This window comes from Camelus bactrianus, chromosome 16 (assembly GCF_048773025.1).
Source record: "Camelus bactrianus isolate YW-2024 breed Bactrian camel chromosome 16, ASM4877302v1, whole genome shotgun sequence".
Lineage (NCBI taxonomy): Eukaryota > Metazoa > Chordata > Mammalia > Artiodactyla > Camelidae > Camelus > Camelus bactrianus.
In genome coordinates this window covers 46795705-46815842 of record NC_133554.1, presented here as the reverse complement: position 1 = coordinate 46815842, position 20138 = coordinate 46795705, and the positions used below count along the sequence as shown (strand labels likewise).

Here is a 20138-nt window from a genome sequence, read left to right as displayed (position 1 = left end):
TGAAACAGCTGTCTTATTTTGCCATGTGATAGAAATGCTTTATTCATTCTTCCCATTTTGTCACACACAATGAAAAGACATGTAACATAAGGATCAAGATTTAGTAAATAAGAATTTTTACTGTTTCATCAAGGATATTCTTAAGTGAAGCTGGCTTTGGGGGGGGGGGTAACCATGATGGTCTGGCAGGGAAGAACACAGTGACAAGAACAGCTGGTACCACTGTCTTGATTCATGCTAAGGTGTCTGCACTGCTTTTATCCACTGGTGCAAATGCTGACACAGTGAAGAAGGCAAATCATCTTAGCATTACTATAAATTCTTCTGACTTTGTAGACTCCCTGAAAAGATCCTTCTGAATCCTAGGGCCATACTTTGAGAACCACTGCTTTAGATCTAGAATCACTAGGGTATACAAGATCTATCTAGTCTGATACTTAACCTGCATGAAATACTGATTTTTTCTTTTTTTCTCCAAGTGGATATACTGATACCCTTGTTTCCTTTTCCTGATTTAAGGAACCTGTAATTCTTGGTTCCATTTTGAAGGAATAGCCTCTCATCTGCCCCAGATCTGGGAGAAATAGTAAAGATTTACAGCAATTAAAAAGCAAATGCAGGCCCAGGGACTCACTGTGAAAGAAAGGTGGCAAGCGATGGTGTGGAAAACAAGTACAATTGCTTGAAAAAAATTCTTAGCCAAAAATCGAATGTGAGCAAATAATTCAGCTATACCTTGAACAAAAATATAGGCTATAAAGCCTCAACCACTCAGTCACTTTCTGACTCAATCCCTGGGCAAAGACCTCAAGATCCCAGAGGACAGATGGTCTTGTGATCTAAGGAGTACAAATCAGGAGTACTCAGATACTGGGAAAACCTAAATATTAAAGCTGAAGAAAACTGTACCAGCTTGAAAGAAGAGTTAAACTCAGCAAAACACCATACCTCTGAATGATCAATAGGAGGAAGAGGATCAATGATTTTTTTGGAAGGTGCAATTGGATTTCCATCACTATCATATTCCAAATTATCTTCCTCCTCCTCTTGAACCACACCAGCAGTTGGGTTCTCTGCCATGTACCGAAAATAAGCTTCCTGCAGGAAAGCACAAGGACATAATCATACCCAAGTACAATTGAGAACATTTCTGCTCCTGTAATTAGTGTACACAGTGTACCAGATGACTGCAGTTTAAATATCTACCAAGTAAGGCAAGACTCTTACTAGCAAAGATTCCTTTAAACAATAGCAGTATTCAGAGGGACAATCAGAGGAAACAAATGAAAGTTAGTACCATAAAAATGATTTAGCTTGCTTAACAGAAGACTTATAAATCTATCTGTTCCACAGCCTTCCTGATTTAGCCTGCTTAACAGAAGACTTATAAATCTGTCTGTTCCACAGCCTTCCTGGGGTGTGGTGTCTAGCTACCCTGCCCAGAGCTGTGGAACACATGCTGTGACTTTACCAATCCAAGTTTGGAAGCTGACACTGATTAGAAGGGTCACAAACATGGAAAGGGCTATTGATCACTCTGGTTCCCATCTCACCATCCCACAACTGAATGGGGAAAAAATACTGAAGGACAGTCAGTTAATTAGTGTTCCATCTCGAGACACAAGAATCACAAACGGAGCCCTTAGGAACAGGTAGAGGTTAGATATTGCTAGAGGCTATCTGTAGATCCCACACTACTGTATTTCTTGATTTATCAGACTACACGTTAATTTTAATTAAAAAAAAAAACAAGCTGAATAAAGCTCATATTTGTTTTTGATGCCATAGGTGATCAAAAGTTCCATCTTCAACATGGGGGAAAGCCACATGAATCTTTATATTACCAGTTGGTCACACATGTAGAAAAGGAGCAAGTCAAATGACATTCCCTGCTGAACGTCAGGAATGGCCATTTCAGTGAAGGCAAGCTCTAGCTTGTCCCCAGTATAGACTTTGTGGGGTAAATGTAAAAGATAGAAATACTGCATAGGAACTCACTTGGTCATCTTCCTCTTCAATGTCATCTCGAATACCCCTGGAAAAACAAGCGGAGAAACAAACTTCCCTGCAAATGTTCCACATACCCAGCTCCACACTTATAGCACATTAGTGTTGAATTCCATACAGCCAGGAACTCTCAACACTAACAATAACAAAGCAGCAATGAGCACAGTGTAAACTATCCATCCATCATATATGCCTGGTTTCATTCTATAAGCTGCAGTTTGCATTTCTTTTGAACATGATGATATGATACTCCTAGAAACATCAAATTCTAAAGGATATAGGGAGTAAAACTTTTAAAGTTAGATACCCAAGGATCCTAGTCTAGTCTGGTCAACCCCATACAAGAAACAATGCAGTTGTGAAAAGCATTTTTTAAAGTATATTTTTAAAAAAACAAACCTGCATTGGGCATACACTAAAAAGAATGTTATAACCTTCTTAATGTACCTCAGAGTTTCTAGCTCTAGAGTAATTGCATTCAGCCAAAATCCTTGGGGATAGAGAGAAAAACTACATCACCTCTTTAAGTTTGGCACTAAAACTCCCAAACAATTCAAAGAAAACTTTCACCTCCACTTGCATCTCTCAGGAGCTACAAAACGTACAGCTGCTTAGTTCCCACAATCATCCCTTTTTAATCAGACTTTCTGCCTAACCTAGGGGACTTGTAATTCCTAAGGCAAGCAACACCACCAGTACAGGGCAGCTGGAAGAGAACGCAATACAGAGTAAGCACTGAAAAGAGGGCTGAACCTCCTTATGGCACAGGAACTTTGCAGGGGGGGGGGGGGGTGAGCACTGACTGCAAAGCAGAGGGAAAAGTCCAACCACGCCTTCTTGTGCTTAGAAGCAAAAGACTTAAGAGGAGTGTCTTCAGCAAGGGAAAGAGAAGAATTCTCTTTCCCAGAAAATAAAGTATTTCAAGTTCTGACTAGTTGCTAAAGCATGATGTCACCCTTAAATGAATTAGATTACTTATTCATAATATACATAGTATGTTATGATATAATCACCATTACTTCTCAAAAATAATGCATTAACTTCTTTTATATTAGTTACGGGACAAAACTCAAAGCAATGAACCCGAACTTTAGTAATGATGCTCTCTTGACTCCCATTGTAATTCATTCTGTTTACTAAAAATTATTTATAATTGAATACCAAGTATTCTACCAAAAAGAATGTTTTTTTAATTACTGCAAATGCAAAGTCATCTCTATTAACTATAAAAACATTCAAGATAACAGGAATAACTTCAAGTCAAGACATCTGTGTACTTTAATTTTCTCTATAAACTTTGGGGGTACAGGTTTTGCAATAATGCAGCAATTTTCATGTAACTTTTCTGAAGGAGAAGAAAACAACTTACTTTACGTTTTTCCTTTCCTTGTCCTTTTCTTCAAGTCTCTTCATGTCTCTCGCCGCTTGATCCTAATGAAAAAAAAAAAAGAAAAAAGGGGGAAAAGAGGTCATATGGAATCAACTAAAAACACTGAAAGGGAAATTTCGTGAAGAATTTTTAGATTTGAGTAAGAACCACCACAGTTCTAGCTATATGCCTTTGCTGCAATCAACGATTATTTTTCAAAGAGAAACACCCAAAGGTGGGAGGGTATAGCTCAGTGGCAGAGTGCATGCTTAGCACGCACAAGGTCCTGGGTTCAATCCCCAGTGTCTCCTCTAAACATCAATCAATCAATCAATCAATCAAAGTACCCCTCCCATAAAAATAAGTAAATAAATAAAGAAAATTAAAAATTGAAAAAAAAAGAAACACCCAAATGTTCTAAAAACTTGACTCACCATGGACTGCATGATTTTTATCTGCAAATATATCATGTATGGAAAAATTAGCAAAATTGCTTGATTAGTCTATTTTTTAAAGACGACTTACATCAGATTACCAATGGGGCTAGTAAAAAAAAAAAAAAATGCGTATTTCTGGATCTGGCTCTGGAAAGGTGGGACAATTTTGTCCCCAGTGGACATTTGGCAATGTCAGGAGACACCTGGTTGTCACAACTTGGGGTGAGGGACCGTTACTAGCATCTAGTGAATAAAGGCCGAAGATGCTGCCAAACACCCCACAATGCACAGGACAGCCTACAAAGCAAAGAATTATCCAGCCCCACTTGTCAATGGTCCTGAGGTTGAAAAACCCTACTCCAAATCTACTAAATCAGAATCCTTGCTGGTAGAGTTAAGTGCATGTAATTTTCCCACTTTCCATTGGCAATTCTTATGCACAACAAATTGATAATTACTGATCTAAATTAATTCTCTGTTCTATACATGTGAAAATCAAGGTCATAAGAATTAAGTAATTTACCCCAAGGTTAAAACACATTCTGCATAACTGTTTATTACAAAACAACATGAGTTTTTCCGACTTCTTTGATTAAAGAAATACCACAATATATTACCTGACATGGTCAGATTTTCTATCTATTCAAACATTCCTTATTAAGAAATATTTTAAAAACAGAAGTTACACATAAACAACTTATTTTTCAAGGGACTGGGCCACATATAAGATACACTTCAGGCCAGGGCTAAAGTGAAGATGACAAAAGTAGTGCAACATAAGAAAAGGGCCCAAAATTTATAGAACATATTTTTTAAGCCTACATAAATCTTTGTTGAAACACTAGCTAAAAAATCAATCTTCATCCAGTTCAAACACTAGAAAAGTTTACAATTTCTAGAAAAGTTTACACTTGATCAGGGATTAATACAGTATTTTGGAATAACACTCTCCCCAAGATCAGACAATATCCAATCTCTGTCCTAAAACCAGTAAAACCCCTTTGGATACTGTACCAAAAAACACCCAGAAGAATGATTCTATATCAGAAAAATTTAACCCCCCAAAAGCTTCAACTATTTAAAATTCCAAGCAAGAGAATCTGGGCAATTATTGGATATTCCTACTCAAAAAGGGCTATGCCAGCTTGAACTTAACAAAAATTAAGTTTAAATTTAAACCTAGAAAATTAAGAGCTGATTTTTATCCTAACTCATCTCTAGGGATCTCAAGAAATAATGAGAAACCTTTGGGAAATGTCCATAGCTCAAGAAGACGGGAAAAGAAAAGGATATGCGTAAGATATCTCAAACACAACAAACCATTAACTTATTGCCTTTTACTTTTGAGAGAATCATTCAACACATTTACTAAATTGCTACCATGCTGCAAAGCACATGTATGTTCTTAGTAGTTTTGTAAGCATTATGGTAGAAATACACAATGCTACAAGAACTCAGATACGGAATGATAAAGCAGAAAGAATACGGGCTTTAGAGTTGAATCCTGGCTCAGCTACCTATTAGGTGTATATTCTTTGGCAAGTAATTTGAGTTGTTCTAAAACAAAGGCAAGAAACTCAAAATACTTAATGGGTACCAATTTGACAATAAACAAAGTCAGGCCAGGGTAAGAAAAGTTGTACTCTTTTGACAGACATGATTTACTTGTACTTTAGCAAGGAAGAATATTCTAAAGCATGCTCTAATTTTTCTTGTATCACATAGTCCTGAGTCTTTAATTTTCTGATATTTGATGAGACCTGAGCTCAAGAAAAATATTTCTCCACTGTAAGAAAATTACAACACAAGTGTGATGATAAATGGTTCTAAATGACGGCCTCAGTGTCAAGTAAACAATAGGGACTGATGGGACTCCCATGAACTGGAAAAAGCCTGCCGTGTCTATAGCAGGCAGCCATTTGCTCAGCAACAGCCTATTTTTGCCACAAAAGTATGCAGGCCTAGCCTTGCCAGATTTTCCACTTTTCAAGAGTCTGGACTTTTAGACAAAATCTCTCAATCTTAAAAACACTGGCTCACATTTTTAAAAAGCAATGTTTAGGCCAAAACAAAAACACATTTATATTGGATTCTTTATTCCCTTACTTCCTGAGAGGAGAGATGAATTCTGGCTGAAGACTTCAGGAAACAAGTAACTGAGGAATCTAGAAGGATTTTATTTCATAAGCAATCAAGTGACAGGTTCTGAGCAAGAGTTATAGCATGATAAGAAACACACTTTCGTTTAAGTACTCTGTAGCTGTACACCACATAAATGGGAGAGAGGAGAAACCAAAGCAGGGAGAGAATTTAGACCAGGCAAGAATTAATAAGGGTATATGGTAGGATGACTACTGTGAAAACAAGAAGAAATAGATGCAAAAGGATATTGTAAAGACTGACAGAACTTGGCAAACAACGAGAGGAAAGACAGCATGATGTACTGCAAAGAGCTAGTCCTTGGGACTACTAAGCATGAAAAATTAGATTTGAGTCCCAGCTCTGCCACACAGTACAATGTGATTTGGGGAAAGGATTTGAATTACCTTAGGGTTCAGTTTTCTTATTAGTTAAAGTTATATATATATTTTTTTTCCTCTGCCTATTTCTCTTTGTTATTCTTAGGATTAAATAAGTCACAAACATGCTAGATTATCTGCTAAGAAGAAAAGAATGGAAAATTAAAGGGAAAAGTTAAGCCAAGGTAACAGTGTGAATATTGCTGCCATTAAGAGAATTGAGGCCAAAAAAAAAAAAAAAAAAAAAGACCCGGTTGAGGAGGAAAAGATGATAAATTAGGTTTAAGGTGCCAGGGCACACATCCACGTAAAAATGGCCAATATGCGCCTAGAAAAGCAGATGAAACCAAAGAGAGATTATGGGACAAAAGATATTAATTATTCACATACAAGTTACATTTTAGAAGTGGATGAGGTCACTAAGTAAGGTATAAAGAATGAAGATAGCAAGTCAGAACAGAGAACTGTAGGAGAATCATATTTGAGAAACTGGAAGAGGATCACAAGAATGACAGAAAACAGTCAGATGGCTACATTAGGATTTATTTGGGTCTACTGATATGGTAGTTACTGTTTTTTTAAGAGTTATAGAGATACAGAGATACTAATGGATGAAATGATTTGTCAGAGACTTACTTTAATCTAAAAGAGGAGTGGGAGGTATTAGATAACACAAGACTGGCCAAAAGTTGTTAACTGATAAAGGAGGGTGAACGGTACGTGGGGCTCATCTTATTATTCTACTCTTGAATGTGTTTGAAATCTTTCATTAATAAAAAGTAAATAAGTAAATAAATAGAGAAGTCAGAGAGATGGGAGAAAAGGACAAAATGCAAAATCACAAGAGCCTATGGAGAAGAGTTTTAAGAAGGAAGTGGTCACAAGTTTCAATTTCTACAGTGAGGTCGTGAATGTTGATGGTAAGACATAAACATTAGCAGTGCAGAAGAAAGAATTTGTAATTTTAGCAAGTTCCTAAAGGTTAATTACTTTACATAAATATGTATTTAATAAATCCTAGATTGAATAAGATAACATTCATTCCATTTTAGAATATACCAAGAATTATTAAAACAAAACACACACATGCAAATCTTGAGCTAATATGTTCAAGGGCTACCGTTCAAATTCCTAGACACTAATCATCTCTGAAAACGCTAGAAGGCAAGTAGAAGTCTATTTAAAAAACTACAAAATACAAGAGCAACTCTGCCCCAGAAGGGCCAAAAACCAAATACTGAATGAGGACTAAAGCACGAGGTTAATTTGATCTACTTCTAATTGCTGAAAATTTTAACGTAACAGAGATGATACTTGCCTCCACTTCAGCCATGAATGCCTCTAAGGGATCATCATCGCTGTCAGAATCTACTGGCTTGGAATGAAACTGCTGGCGAGTAGGTGAGTTTTCAGCAGGAATGTAAGGTAAATCAACATTGCTAGAATCTTCTTCCTCATCTTCAAAATATCTGAAAATTAAGATGTATAATTGATAAAGTGTTTAATTTGGGGTCAGGTGAATCTTGCATTTAACAAAAATTTTTATTATGGTATATGTTACTATTAAGAGATTTAAAATATAAAGGTCAAATTGGAGACCTTCAGCCTTTGGCTTAGGATCTAACTATTAAGTATCAAAATGCATGCAAAATCCTAATTGCAAAAAAAAGTCACAGCAGATTCTCCATTCCAATAGTGTCTGTTAAAATCACATTTCCAGTTCTGTCAAAAGGAATTAGTTTTCAGTACAAATTTAGTACATCACTGTTAAATAGATATAGCAAATATTAGCATATGTTATGGAAAAAATTACTTTTGTGTGTTTATTCTTTACAATCCTTCAAAAATTTTTAGAGACATATTCATTAGACTAGAGACTTTCTTCAGAGGTGCTGGGCTATTTTCTGAGGACCAACAGAAAACTTCTAGAATTAAAAATAAATGTTTAGGAATATAGCCAATATTTTATAATAACTATAAATGAAGTATAACCTTTAAAAATTGTGAATCACTATGTTGCACACCTGAAACTTATATAATATGGCCTATCAACTATACCTCAAAAAAAAAAAAAAGTGAAAAAAAAAAAAAAAAAAAAAAACAGAACAAAAAACTCAATCCAAAATCCTCACCATATTAGTTAAGTACTGAGAAAAAAATCTTCAAAGTCTGGAGAAAGCACTACTTTCCCTCTAACAAACAGCCCAGAAAAGAGTATCTATATAGCTCTTTAAAAACTAATAAAACAAAAATATTCTTTAGACTTTACCTCAGAATTAAATGCAATAGTAATACAACCAAGTATTAGTTTAAGGAAATCACAACTGCAGCTTAAAATTTTGAAGCATTTCAAGTCTTCATAGGAATTATTTCAAAAGCTCTAACCACTGTTATGTGCTACACACACACACACACACACGCATGTTCATTTATATAGTAGTTTCATTTAAAGTATCCCTGAATTGGTAAACTGCTCTCTAGAATAATGATCCTTGACTTTGCTGAAACTTAAATACCTACTTCTGCATTTAACTGCTAAATAACATACTAGTTTTTTTTAAATGCTGCTGTGTACTTTTAAAACTCTGTTCTTGAGGGGTTTTTTTAATTAAAAGAAAAAAATCTCAAGCAGTGTCACAACCAGGCTGGAAATAACAGCAATACAAGATTTCTTCATACTCGGCAAAGAGGGAAGTTACATATAATCTACAGGAATCAGAGCTCAAACTTTCAAACCCCAGCTTTTTAAAGCTATCACCTTGCTAGATAATCAAGTTAAAAAAGATAACTGGTAAATAAATATGTTTCCTGAGAACTGCGGGCAAAAATATGAGATTTTCCTACCACTATTAAGATGTTACAAAGTAAGAGTTTTAAAGACTTGGGTTTTGAGTTCAAACTATATCTCTACAGGCAGACAACTTCCTGTGTTTCCAAGACCATTTATATGGTGTAAATAAAAAACTTCAGTAAAGACCATCAAAAACCACATGAATTACTTAAAACTCTTTAACCATATTCAGGTTTCAATGGCTTCAAATCCTTTTTGGAACAAGTAAAAGTAAAGAGGCACACAAGTACTGTATTCCTTAAGAATGAGTAAACTTGACAAGTTAACTTATTAGGAATGATGCAATTCAGTGAGATAATCAATTTAAGAAGTCGTATTAATACTGGAAAAATAAATGGTTTCTTTGCTTCAATTTCTGTTGATATAATGAATGTCTCAAAGCACAACCTTTGCTAAATTACCAGGAATTACCACTTACGCATTTTCTTCATCAAAGTTGGCCCGTTTAGAACCAATTTTGTAGAAAGAAGGGAGCTGTGGTGGAGCTGACTTTCCAAATCCAGAAGAAGAGCTGGTTGCCCCAAAGGCACTGTGGGACTGTTGTGGGAGTTTTGGTTCCTCCTTCTTTCCAGCACTAATAGCAAAACCTCCAAAGCCAAATCCTCTCTTAGTACCAGGGCCACCTTTATTCCAGTTCATGGTGTCAATGATTGATCTGTTAGGAACAAGAGACATAATACAAATTTTATTTTATAAAGTAAACAGCCCACTGATTTTTACATCTCTTCCAACATCTACCTACAATTTTATTTTAAACTTTTGCCTCTCAATTAAAACTTTAGGTTTGTACTTCAGATATGCAATATTCTACCCTAATGAAATGGTCACATTTTCTGAAACACTGAAGAAATTATTATTTTATTGAGATCTCACTCCAAACAGGAATGCATCATTTAATATCATACATTTCAAAAGGATTTGATTGTTGGTTTAACATCTTATTAAGCTGCCAAAAACATTCACAACATAACAAATATTTGAGGGAATCTGACATGCACTAGGCTTGTGTCAGACAACTGAAGATACCAAGATAAAAAGACTTAATCTCTTAATCTTTATTCTCAAGGAATTTACACTCTACCAAAAAAAAAAAAAAAAAAAAGACAAAAACAACCTACAATTATTATAATATAATGTAATGTTTGCAGTAACAGGGATTGAGGTACTATCAGAAAACCGTTCCCAAATTAAAGTTCACACTGTAGTTTTAGCTAGCTAAAAAGTTTTAGCCAGATGTCTGGTAATGACTTCTAAATGAAGAATCAAAGAATCAAAACTTAGATGACAGATGAGTTATTTGTAGTACCTATGTGATTGTCTCTAAACGGCACCTGTAACCCATGCATTTATTGAGCAACTGCCCACTAGAATACCACCCAGGAAGAAGCCATGATTCACTGATATGTTGCCTGAAGTATTCAGTTAGCCTATTATTAAGGATTACAAAGAAATTTCCTGAACACTGATTAAATCAGTTTAAGTAACACCTTATATTTTGTTAGTCTTGGTTCCAAAAAATCTTTTTTAATGACACAACCTAAGTTTTGTAGAAAAGCAGAAAACTCAGAAAGCAAAAAGGAACAAAATTTAAAATTACCTGAAATTTCCTCTCTGATATGCAATTTTGTTGATATCTTTTACAATTTTTTCCATGCATATATGTACACACACACAAATTTAAAAAAACTGAAACCATAGTGTACATATTTAGCTACTGATTTCTTCACCTAATAACATGAACATCTTTAAATGTTAATAAATCTATTTCTCCACTAGTTTTACAATGTTGTGCAACATATATAGCTGTATCTTTGTGCATACTCTTGATTACTTCCTTGGGATCAATTTTTAAAATGCAATTGCTGAGCCAAAGGGAATGTGCATTCCATGATTTAAAAATTTTAATTACTACTTAACATTTATGGAAAAGTGTCCATTATACACTGAGTAACATGAGAAGGGCATGAACAAGGTGGGTGGTATGATTCACAATGTAACTCAATGTAAAAGCATGTATTACCTATACAGAGATTGCTGGAGGGCTGTTTATCAAAACATTAATAGCAGTTATTTTATTTTTACTTTCTTCTTTGTATTAAAGTTTACCATTAATAAGAAGAGTTTAAATGTTTATAATAGACTCTGAATCCAATGTGGAAAAGAGTTCCAAGAACTGCTTTTTACAATGGCATTGCTGAAGTAGACCACGCTCTACTTTCCTGGTTCCATGCCCCTCCCCCACGTACACCTGGTAGGTTTTGTTTCAACTACTATTATATAGCAGTTCAGTCTGCTAAGTATTAAATTTGATTTATGCTATGTCAATCTCCACCCTTAGTTCCAGGTAGGGACTGTCCTTATTCATTTTAGACCTTCCATAGAAGTTATTTATGGCTATAATAAGCACTTAATAAGTAACAGTTTAGTTGACCTTAAGAGCATTTCCTGCTTTCTTCAGGAATCCCTTTAGGGGGATCAGCATAATTCTAGTGAGATGAGATTTATTAAGAATATTTACAAGCCAGAAAACTTTACCATCTGATAGTACTGTTTAACCAATCTGTAAGCCTGGCTTTACAAGAGTTGTTCCTAAGCAACAAAAACGATAGATTCTGAATTTAAACCTCATTTTTCCTAGTGCATATAATGTAAGAAGCTGCTAATAAATAAGCCACAGAAATCAGAAAGTAGGCAAAGGAAGGATGGAGGGGAAAAAAAACCTTTACGTTTGGGTAGATTTTAAGAATTACAAGAACAAATCTCCTAGCAGGAAAACTTTCAATGGCTTACTAAAAGCTTGCTGAGGAAGGTCAGGCGGCATACTGGGTGCTGGGCATTTACAGATGAAAAATAACAGTCCTACTCTCAAGGAGTTCACAGTATACTTTAGCCAGCTTTAAAAAAAAATGACATGTTCTTACAGAGATACTGCACAAAGTGCACTCATTGATGGCCCAGCAGAAGGGTACCCAATCTATGATGAATGGGGTAGAAGGCAGTTTTTCTGGAGATGACACCAGTGTTAAGTTTTGAAATCTGAAGAGGCATTAGATCCAGGAAGAAGTGTCAGAAGAGGGCATTTCAGATTGAAGGCACCGTAAATACTACCACAGAAAACTGGAAATAGTTCAGTGCAGGTGCAGTTCAGTAGGACACTTAGGAAAGTTACAGGGCACATGTTCAGAAAGACAAGGAGGGCTCAGATGAACAGTTTTCTATGCTATGCTAAGAATATACTGTATTCTGCCAGCTATCAGGAACCATTAATTTTAAGCAAAAAGGGGACATGTTTCTGATGAGTGTTTTAGAAAGATTAAATGAGTGATAGTAGGACAAGTTGGACAAAAGGAAGGTGATTAGGAAGTTGTTATAAAAATACAGATGTAAAGTGACAAGGTACCTGAACAATGAAGGAAGTGGTTATGAGGAAGGAGAAAAGGCGGAGATGGTGGATCTGAGTTATTTACTTAGAGATCTGTGAGGAGGAATCAACTGTGGTGAGTGACCAATAACTGGATGTAGAAGCTAAGGAGGAAGGAAGAGTCTAGAATAACTTTGGAGGTTTCTGGCTTTTACAGATTGGGTGAATGGTGGTGCCATTAACAGAGATGAAAACCTATAAAGCCAGGCATGGAGAAGCAGGCAGAAGATGAGATCAGTTCAGTATCTACAGGAAAGCTAAGGAGAAGTAACAAGGTCTGTAACTACAGAGAGAGATGTGTGATGGAGCGATAGATTTGATATGAGACACTTGCATTTGAGGCTACCTATGCAGATAAGCAAGCAGAGACAGGGCACAGAGAGAATGACAAGAGGGGCAAAGCAATCGTAGTGCACGTCAATATCTAGGAACGGGCTGGGAAGAGAAGCTCATACGGAAACTTGAGAAGGAACAGACAGGAGAATAGCGGAGAACAGTGACACAGGTGGTTGGGAAGTTTTACAGAAAGAAAGTAATGCCCAGTGGTAAAAACTAAAGAGAAGACAGGTGAGAAAAGAAAATGCCTCTGTTGGAGCAATAGGGGCAGGGTTAAGGAATGATTGGTAAGTAAGTGGTAGAGGATGAAGACTAGGCCAAGAGGAATACAGATTACTTTCCAGGCTGTTTAACAATGACAGGAAGGAGAGTGTGAGGTGTTAACCAGAAGAATTTTGTTTAAGGAAAAAGGTAAGCACGTTTTTATGCCAAAGAGGAAAAGCCAACAAACAGAAAAATCAAAGATGTAGAATGAAAGGAGAAATCATAGAAACCAGGTGCTGTGGAGACCTGACAAGACCAAAATCCTTAACAAGGAGTAAAAAACTCTTCCCTCACCCCCCAAGACTGAGGATAGGAGAAACGGATGGGCATGACATAAATTAATCCTACTAAATAATCAAAGGGCTCAAATTACAAAAGAAACAAATTCAACACTTGGTTTTAAAAATACGACTTTTGCCACAAACAGGCAGGCTGTGTGACTTTGGGCAGGTGAGAGTTGTTTAATGGCTTACAGACATAAGATGCACAATATGCAATACTTTCTTCTTTAACTCTTGGAGATTTGGGTCAACTCAAAGGCTGAGAACACTTAACTGTCCTCAAACCTTTCACTAGTGTGATCTAGGACACACTGTTCATTTTCCCTAATTAATTGCCTCTAGTAAGGCCAAACAATTGTGCTTTCTATTTATCCCACTGACTAGAATGTTAGCTCCACAAGGGCAGGGACTTCGCCTGTTTTGTCCAGCACTGTATCCTTAGTGCCTAGTGTGTGTATAGTATTCAAAAATTTTCTGTTTAATGAATAAATATCATGCATTCAGGCTTTTCAACATTCATTTTTGGAAAACCATCATCCCCCATTATCAAACCTTGCTATCTAGCTATCTAGATCTCCTGATTAAATCTAAGCCAGATCATCCGCAATGTACCATTAATTCCACACTCTCTTGAGAAAAGTTTTTCCTACATTAATCCATATATATGGCTACAGATCCTTGACAATCACAGAGGTTTGAGGGACTGTAGCTGATATAAGAACCAAAGACAGAAGATCTAATCTCTATTTGGTTTTATGATGTTTAAAAAAAAAAGGGAAAAAAAGAAAAGAAAAAAGGAACCCTCTTTCGCTTAAACTTTTAAGGCTATTAAAATTAATCTGCATCCTCTAAGTAAACACTGTTTGGAGAAGAGACATCTACTAAGTAGTTGATAAGAAAGTCAAAACAGTGAGAATATTAAAAAATTAACTGTAGTCCTGCTATTTGTGGGTCTCCTCAAAGTTCCTTTTATTTGGTCATACAGGACACACACACATGAACTTCTAAACCTCCTCTCTAGTTATAATAATACGCCTGGAAAATCCTTCCCACAAGCTGGCAAACTCCTATCAAACAGTTCTGAAATTTCACCTCTGCTTCCATAAACACTTCTAAAATTGATGACAGGAAAGATGAAAACACGCAACAGCTTCAGAGGATACAGAAATCGCATGGCTCCCAATACCCAGCTAAAGTTCACACGTTTCATTAAAAACAACAACCAGCAACAAAAACAATCCAACTTTAAAAATGGGCAAAGGACTTGAATAGACATTTCTCCAAAGATATACAAATGACCAGTAAGCGTACGAAAAGATGCTCAACATCATTAATCATTTGGGAAATGCAAATCAAAACCATTATCACCTCACACTCATTAGGACAGCTACTATTAAAAACAAACAACAACAAAAACTCCCACAAAAACCCAACACAACAGAAAATAAGTGTTGGCAAGGATGTGGAGAAACCAGAACACTTGCATATTGCTGGTAGGAATGAAAATGATTCGGCTACTATGGAAAACAGTTTGGTGATTCCTCAAAAAAATTAATCATAGAACTACCATATGATACAGCATTTCCTCTTCCGGCTATATATCCAGAAGAACTGAAAGCAGGGACAGACATCTTTACACTCATGTTTATAGTAGCATTACTCACCATAGTCAAAAGGTGTGTAAGTAACCCAAGTGTCCATCAATGGATGAATAAATTCTGACGCATGCTGTAACATGGATGAATCTTGAGGACATCATGTTAAGGAAATAAGCCAGTCACAGAAGGACAAATGCTGTATGATTCCACTTAGGTGTGTAAGTAACCCAAGTGTCCATCAATGGATGAATAAATTCTGACGCATACTGTAACATGGATGAATCTTGAGGACATCATGTTAAGGAAACAAGCCAGTCACAGAAGGACAAATGCTGTATGATTCCACTTATATGTGGTCCCTAGAATAGTCAAACTCATAGACAGAAAGTAGAATGGTACTTGCCAGGGATTAGGTGGGTGGAGGGTGGGGAGTTACTGCTTAATGGGGAGAGTTTCAGTTTTACATGATGAAGAGTTCTGTGGACACTATAGTGGTGATGGTAGCAAAACAGTGTGGATGTACTTAATGTCCCTGAACTGTACACTTAAAAATGGTTAAGATTTTTTAATGTGTATTTTACCACAGATAAAAAAAAAACTATGAAAACTAAAGAATTAGAATTCCACTTGCACATATATTTTCAGATTATTTTATTCAGTTTATGACAGAGATTAACACTGTCTAGACCTCAATTTCTACTCTGAAAGGCAAACATATTTGTGAAATTTTAGCTTTTTTCTTTTTAAAAAAATAGTGCTTTTTAAAATAAAACATCTAATTTGAAAAGAATTATCTGTATAATAGAATTATAAACACAATTTATGAGATTTGCTTTAAAGAGAACCACCTAAGTTTAGTCTGAGAAATAACTTTGCTTTATTCTATAAACACTGATAACCACTTTCTGTTATGTGCCCAGTATTGAGGCACACCTCTCCTTTCCCACTTCCACTATTGCAATAATTTCCTAAAACAAACAACCAGACAACCAAGGCAAAAGGGAAGCTATTACAAATAGAACCAGGTAAGGCCTCTTTTGAGGGGACAGATTCTTGACATTTGACAAGTAACCCCCAACCTCACAACTTAACTGTTCTAAGAATGTCTTTTATCAGAAAAGTGGTGGTGATATACATCTAGAGCCTGCATCTACAACCAGCAAATACTCCATAATCCACGAGAAGCGACACTACATGGTAAAGTATTAAGTGGTGAAGTAATAGAGGGTCAGAAATAGAGAAAAGAGAAAATAAATTTCCATCTCCTTTGGCAGGTGTTTGTTAATATTGTGAAACTAGAGAAAGTCACACTCAAGGGAGGTGAACGTTCAGATTCTCAGCAAAACCTCCTTCCAGGTTCCTCCAGACACTGGGCCCAAACTTTCTTGCCTTACATTTCTGATCCTGTCATTCCCTTCGATTAAATAGCTTTCCACAGTTACTTAGGCTGGAATGAGACAACAAACTACTTTACAAGCACTTTGGTGAAGGCTCTTCCCTCCACCTGCATTCCCTCCCCACCACATCTCTCTCTATACCTACCTACCTAAGTCCTATTCCTCAAAGCCTATCTCAAATATCAACTCCTAGAACTAAGGCACAAATATGATCCTCCCCAGAGAAGTGGTATCTCCTTCCTCAAACTCCCCTTCTAGTCTTCAAAAACCCAAGATTTACTCGTAACTATCTGTGTTCTGGATTTCTCTCTCCAGCTCCATGTTACAAGTTTTATGAGTGAAGAAGCAGGCTTATTTATTTTTTCCTTTTCTGTTTTCTAGAGAATACACTCATTGTTCATGTTTATTTGATACACAGGAGACCCAAGGATATTTACAATTTGGCTGAGGAGAAAAATTAAAGATAACATAAAGTCCTGCTTGATACTGTTTTAGGCACTAAAATGCTGTGGTTTAGCAGAAAATCATAACAGCAGATTCTGGAGCCAGCCTGACTGCGTTTAAACTCTGGCTTTGCCATTAACTTGATGGGAAACTCGTGGAAGTTATTTAGCTTCTTTGGCCTCAGTTTCCTCATCTGTAAGATGGTGAGACTATCACCTACTTCACAGGGTTGATGTGAAAAATTGAATTCATACCCAGAAATATACTTAGAACAAAGCTTGGCATGTTGTAAGTGCACAATATATATTAGTTGTCATGTGTATCACTAATAGTTTTTCTCCAGAAATCAATTTCTCCATTGGTAAAAGGAGAATATCAAGCTAGACTTCTCAGGTTTCTTTCAAATCAGGAATTCTATGTATCAGTGCCACATGACACTTAAGATGTCAGAGATCACCATGAGCTGACAAGTGGGAACAGGCTTCAAAAGAGAGCTAGGAACTCAGGCTAGACACAGAAAGATGCAAGCTGAGTAGTGAAGTGTGAAGGAAGAAGACACTCTAGGCACAAAAGCTAGAAATAGCAAGGCTAGGAAATTAGAATAAGTGTGGAGCATAAGAAAGATAATTTGGCTAGAGCTTATGTTTTGGGCAATGGTGGAAACTAAGATATAAACTAAATGACTTTAAAAATAACTAAGAACCAGTAAGTATAAAATTACATTACTTTATCACTTGTGTTTTTGGAGGGGACAGTTCTAGCTGATCACCATCTACTGTATCTAATAACTTGCCCTGAGACTATCTCGTATTATAAACCTGTTAGTTCTTTAACAAGAATCTGTTAAGACCCAAGAATTTCAACACATTATTCTAAAGGCAAAAATAAGTAAATGCTGGGTTACACTTATTTTAGAAGAATCTCTTTTCTCTGTTGGCTTAAAGAAATTAAAAGCTGATTATATGACTATCAATTTGATAAAACTGAAACATAAAGAACTGTACTCTTTCATGAATTACACATATTATTACAATGTAAGTCAAATCTTACCACTCCTCTACTGCAAACCTTCAGATAGGTCCTATCTCAGGCAGAAGAAAAGTGAAATCCTCACAACAATCTAAAAGGCCCTGATTGTTCTGTGCTCTCCCCCACCCCCACTCCCATTCTTCCCTGACCTTATCTCCTACTACTCCCTCCTTTGCTCACAGTGCTCCAAGCATACTGGTCTTCTAACTGTTCCTCTAACAGGCCAGCATTGTCCTTTTCAAGGTCTTTACACTTGCTGTTCCCTCTGCCTTATTTCCACAAAAACTAGCTAGGCTCACTCCCTCACCTCCTTCGAGCCTGTCTAAATATCATCTTGTTTGTAAATACTTCCCTGACCACTCTATTTCAAAATGCAACACCTCCCCATTGTTCTTTCCAGCCTAATTTTTTTTTAACCTAAGGCATCAATCATCTTCTAACATATAGTATAATTTACATATTGTTTTGTCTCTCTTCCCTCCGCTAGAAATTAAGTTTCATGAGGGGAGGGATCACAGACCCAGAACAGTGGGAGGAAACAGACACACAGAAGGTACCGACAAAAATATTTCTGGAATGAATGAAGTGCAGATTAGGCCATAAAATGCCCCTTCTAGGTAAAGGAAAATAGAAGACATTTTTATCCCACTGCTGAAAGCCCAAAAATCAATTCTGGTACGAAAGACTTATTGTTCACCTTCTATGTGCCAGAACTGGGCTTGGTTCTGGAAAGTTAGTGAATTAAGACAGAATCTGTGCCCTTAAGAAGCTCGGAGGTGTGTGCACAGGAGGGAATAGATATAAAAACATCATTTACAGAAAACAATATACATGGGAAGCCAGAGAAACTGAATGACCGCCTAAAGGAGTGAGGGGATAAGGGGACAATGCTTCACGAAAGTGATAAGGCGGCTATGACTCCCCCAGACTCTGGAATAGTACCACAGTTCTTCCTTACATTATTATTAGCCCGTATGCTTGCAACTCCACATAAATTATTTAGTCACGTCAGATAAGCTCTTAAGTAGGCCGCAAAAAAGTTTGTGTGACGATGGTGATGCTAATCACTTACGTACTCAAAGCTACACAAAGATCACCGACCACGTCTTTTACCGTCTTCCGATTTGGCAACTTTTGCCTATAGGGTCCCCCTGATTTGGAGGCTAGCATCTGCCAGCTGCTGCCGACCTGGGTCAGAATCCTCCCCGTAGCTATCCCTCTCCCGGAGCCCAGTACCCTGCAAATACCTTCCCTAGCAGGGCGGACGGGCGGGCGAGCGCTGCCTCCGGAAAGCCGCCAACTGGGCCTCCGTAAGAGTTGCGGGAGAAGCGGGAGTCGTGGGAGGACGAAGAGGCTCGAAGGACCCCTCGAGGCTTCAGCCCCGCACTCCCACCCCTCCCCGGCCTCCTGGGCCTCAGATTCCCGGAGGTTCCACTGACTCTTTGTTAAGAGAGGCCGCGGTTCCCTGGCCCTCATTAGGCCCCGCAGTTGCCTCCGGTGTCCCATGGGTTACGGCCCCGAGTTCAGACCCACCTCGCACAAACCTGCAGCTGTGGCTGCAGCGGCAGCTGTTAACTACCGCCGACGTGAAGAAAATCCCACAGACCGAAGTACGCGCGGTACAGGCCTGGTCCCGCCGCGCTCCTCCCTCTCCGCCCCCTTCGCAGCCGCCGCCGCCGCCGCCGCCGCCGCCTCTCGGCCCGTTGCTGACTGGGGGAGGGGAAGACAAACCGGACATGCGCAGTGCAGAGAGCGCGGGCAGAAGGGCGGGGCCTGGGTCTACGGCTCCCGGAAGGCGCCGCGAGTTCCGGAATTTAAAGCTCCAGAATGCCTCCCGGACTCAGACTCTGGCAGGCAGTGATGCTGGTGAGAAGTGTTCATGGCCTGTTGAGGAAGTGGGCCTGGGAGTGAAGAAAATAGCAGTGACAGGGAGCCTCCCCAAAGTCATAAGAAAACGGCTTGGGCAGAAACCACATATACATAAAACTGTCGATCCCCTGAACTCCGCTCTTTTGCAAAGAAGACCTGGGCAACATTTCTCCGCCTGCCTCTGGCCACGTGGTCCCGTAAAGCATGGCGACCTTTAGCTTCCGGAGCACGGGTTCAACGTGACGACAGCTTGACTGCACCCTAGTGGAGAGCGCTGGGATCGGCTGGAGCAGTTCCGGCCCAGGGGCGGGGGTTA

The 20138-nt window shown here is 37.8% G+C and overlaps 1 protein-coding gene across 2 annotated transcripts in view; it reads right to left on the bottom strand.

Moving 5' to 3' along the window:
* Nucleotides 1-19965, bottom strand: part of DDX42 (DEAD-box helicase 42) — a 35076-nt gene extending 15111 nt beyond the window's left edge. Inside the window, exons 1-6 of one of the 2 annotated variants that reach the window (XM_010955990.3) lie at nucleotides 19498-19965; nucleotides 9602-9838; nucleotides 7651-7801; nucleotides 3377-3438; nucleotides 1999-2035; nucleotides 949-1098 (exon numbers count right to left, since the gene is read on the bottom strand). In XM_010955990.3, coding sequence (XP_010954292.2) covers nucleotides 949-1098; nucleotides 1999-2035; nucleotides 3377-3438; nucleotides 7651-7801; nucleotides 9602-9838; nucleotides 19498-19691 — 831 coding nt within the window. In that variant the 5' untranslated portion in view covers nucleotides 19692-19965. Of the gene's footprint in view, nucleotides 1-948; nucleotides 1099-1998; nucleotides 2036-3376; nucleotides 3439-7650; nucleotides 7802-9601; nucleotides 9839-19486 lie in introns of both variants that reach the window. The other variant, XM_010955988.3, reaches the window with a different exon arrangement.
* Nucleotides 19966-20138: the final 173 nt, after the last annotated feature.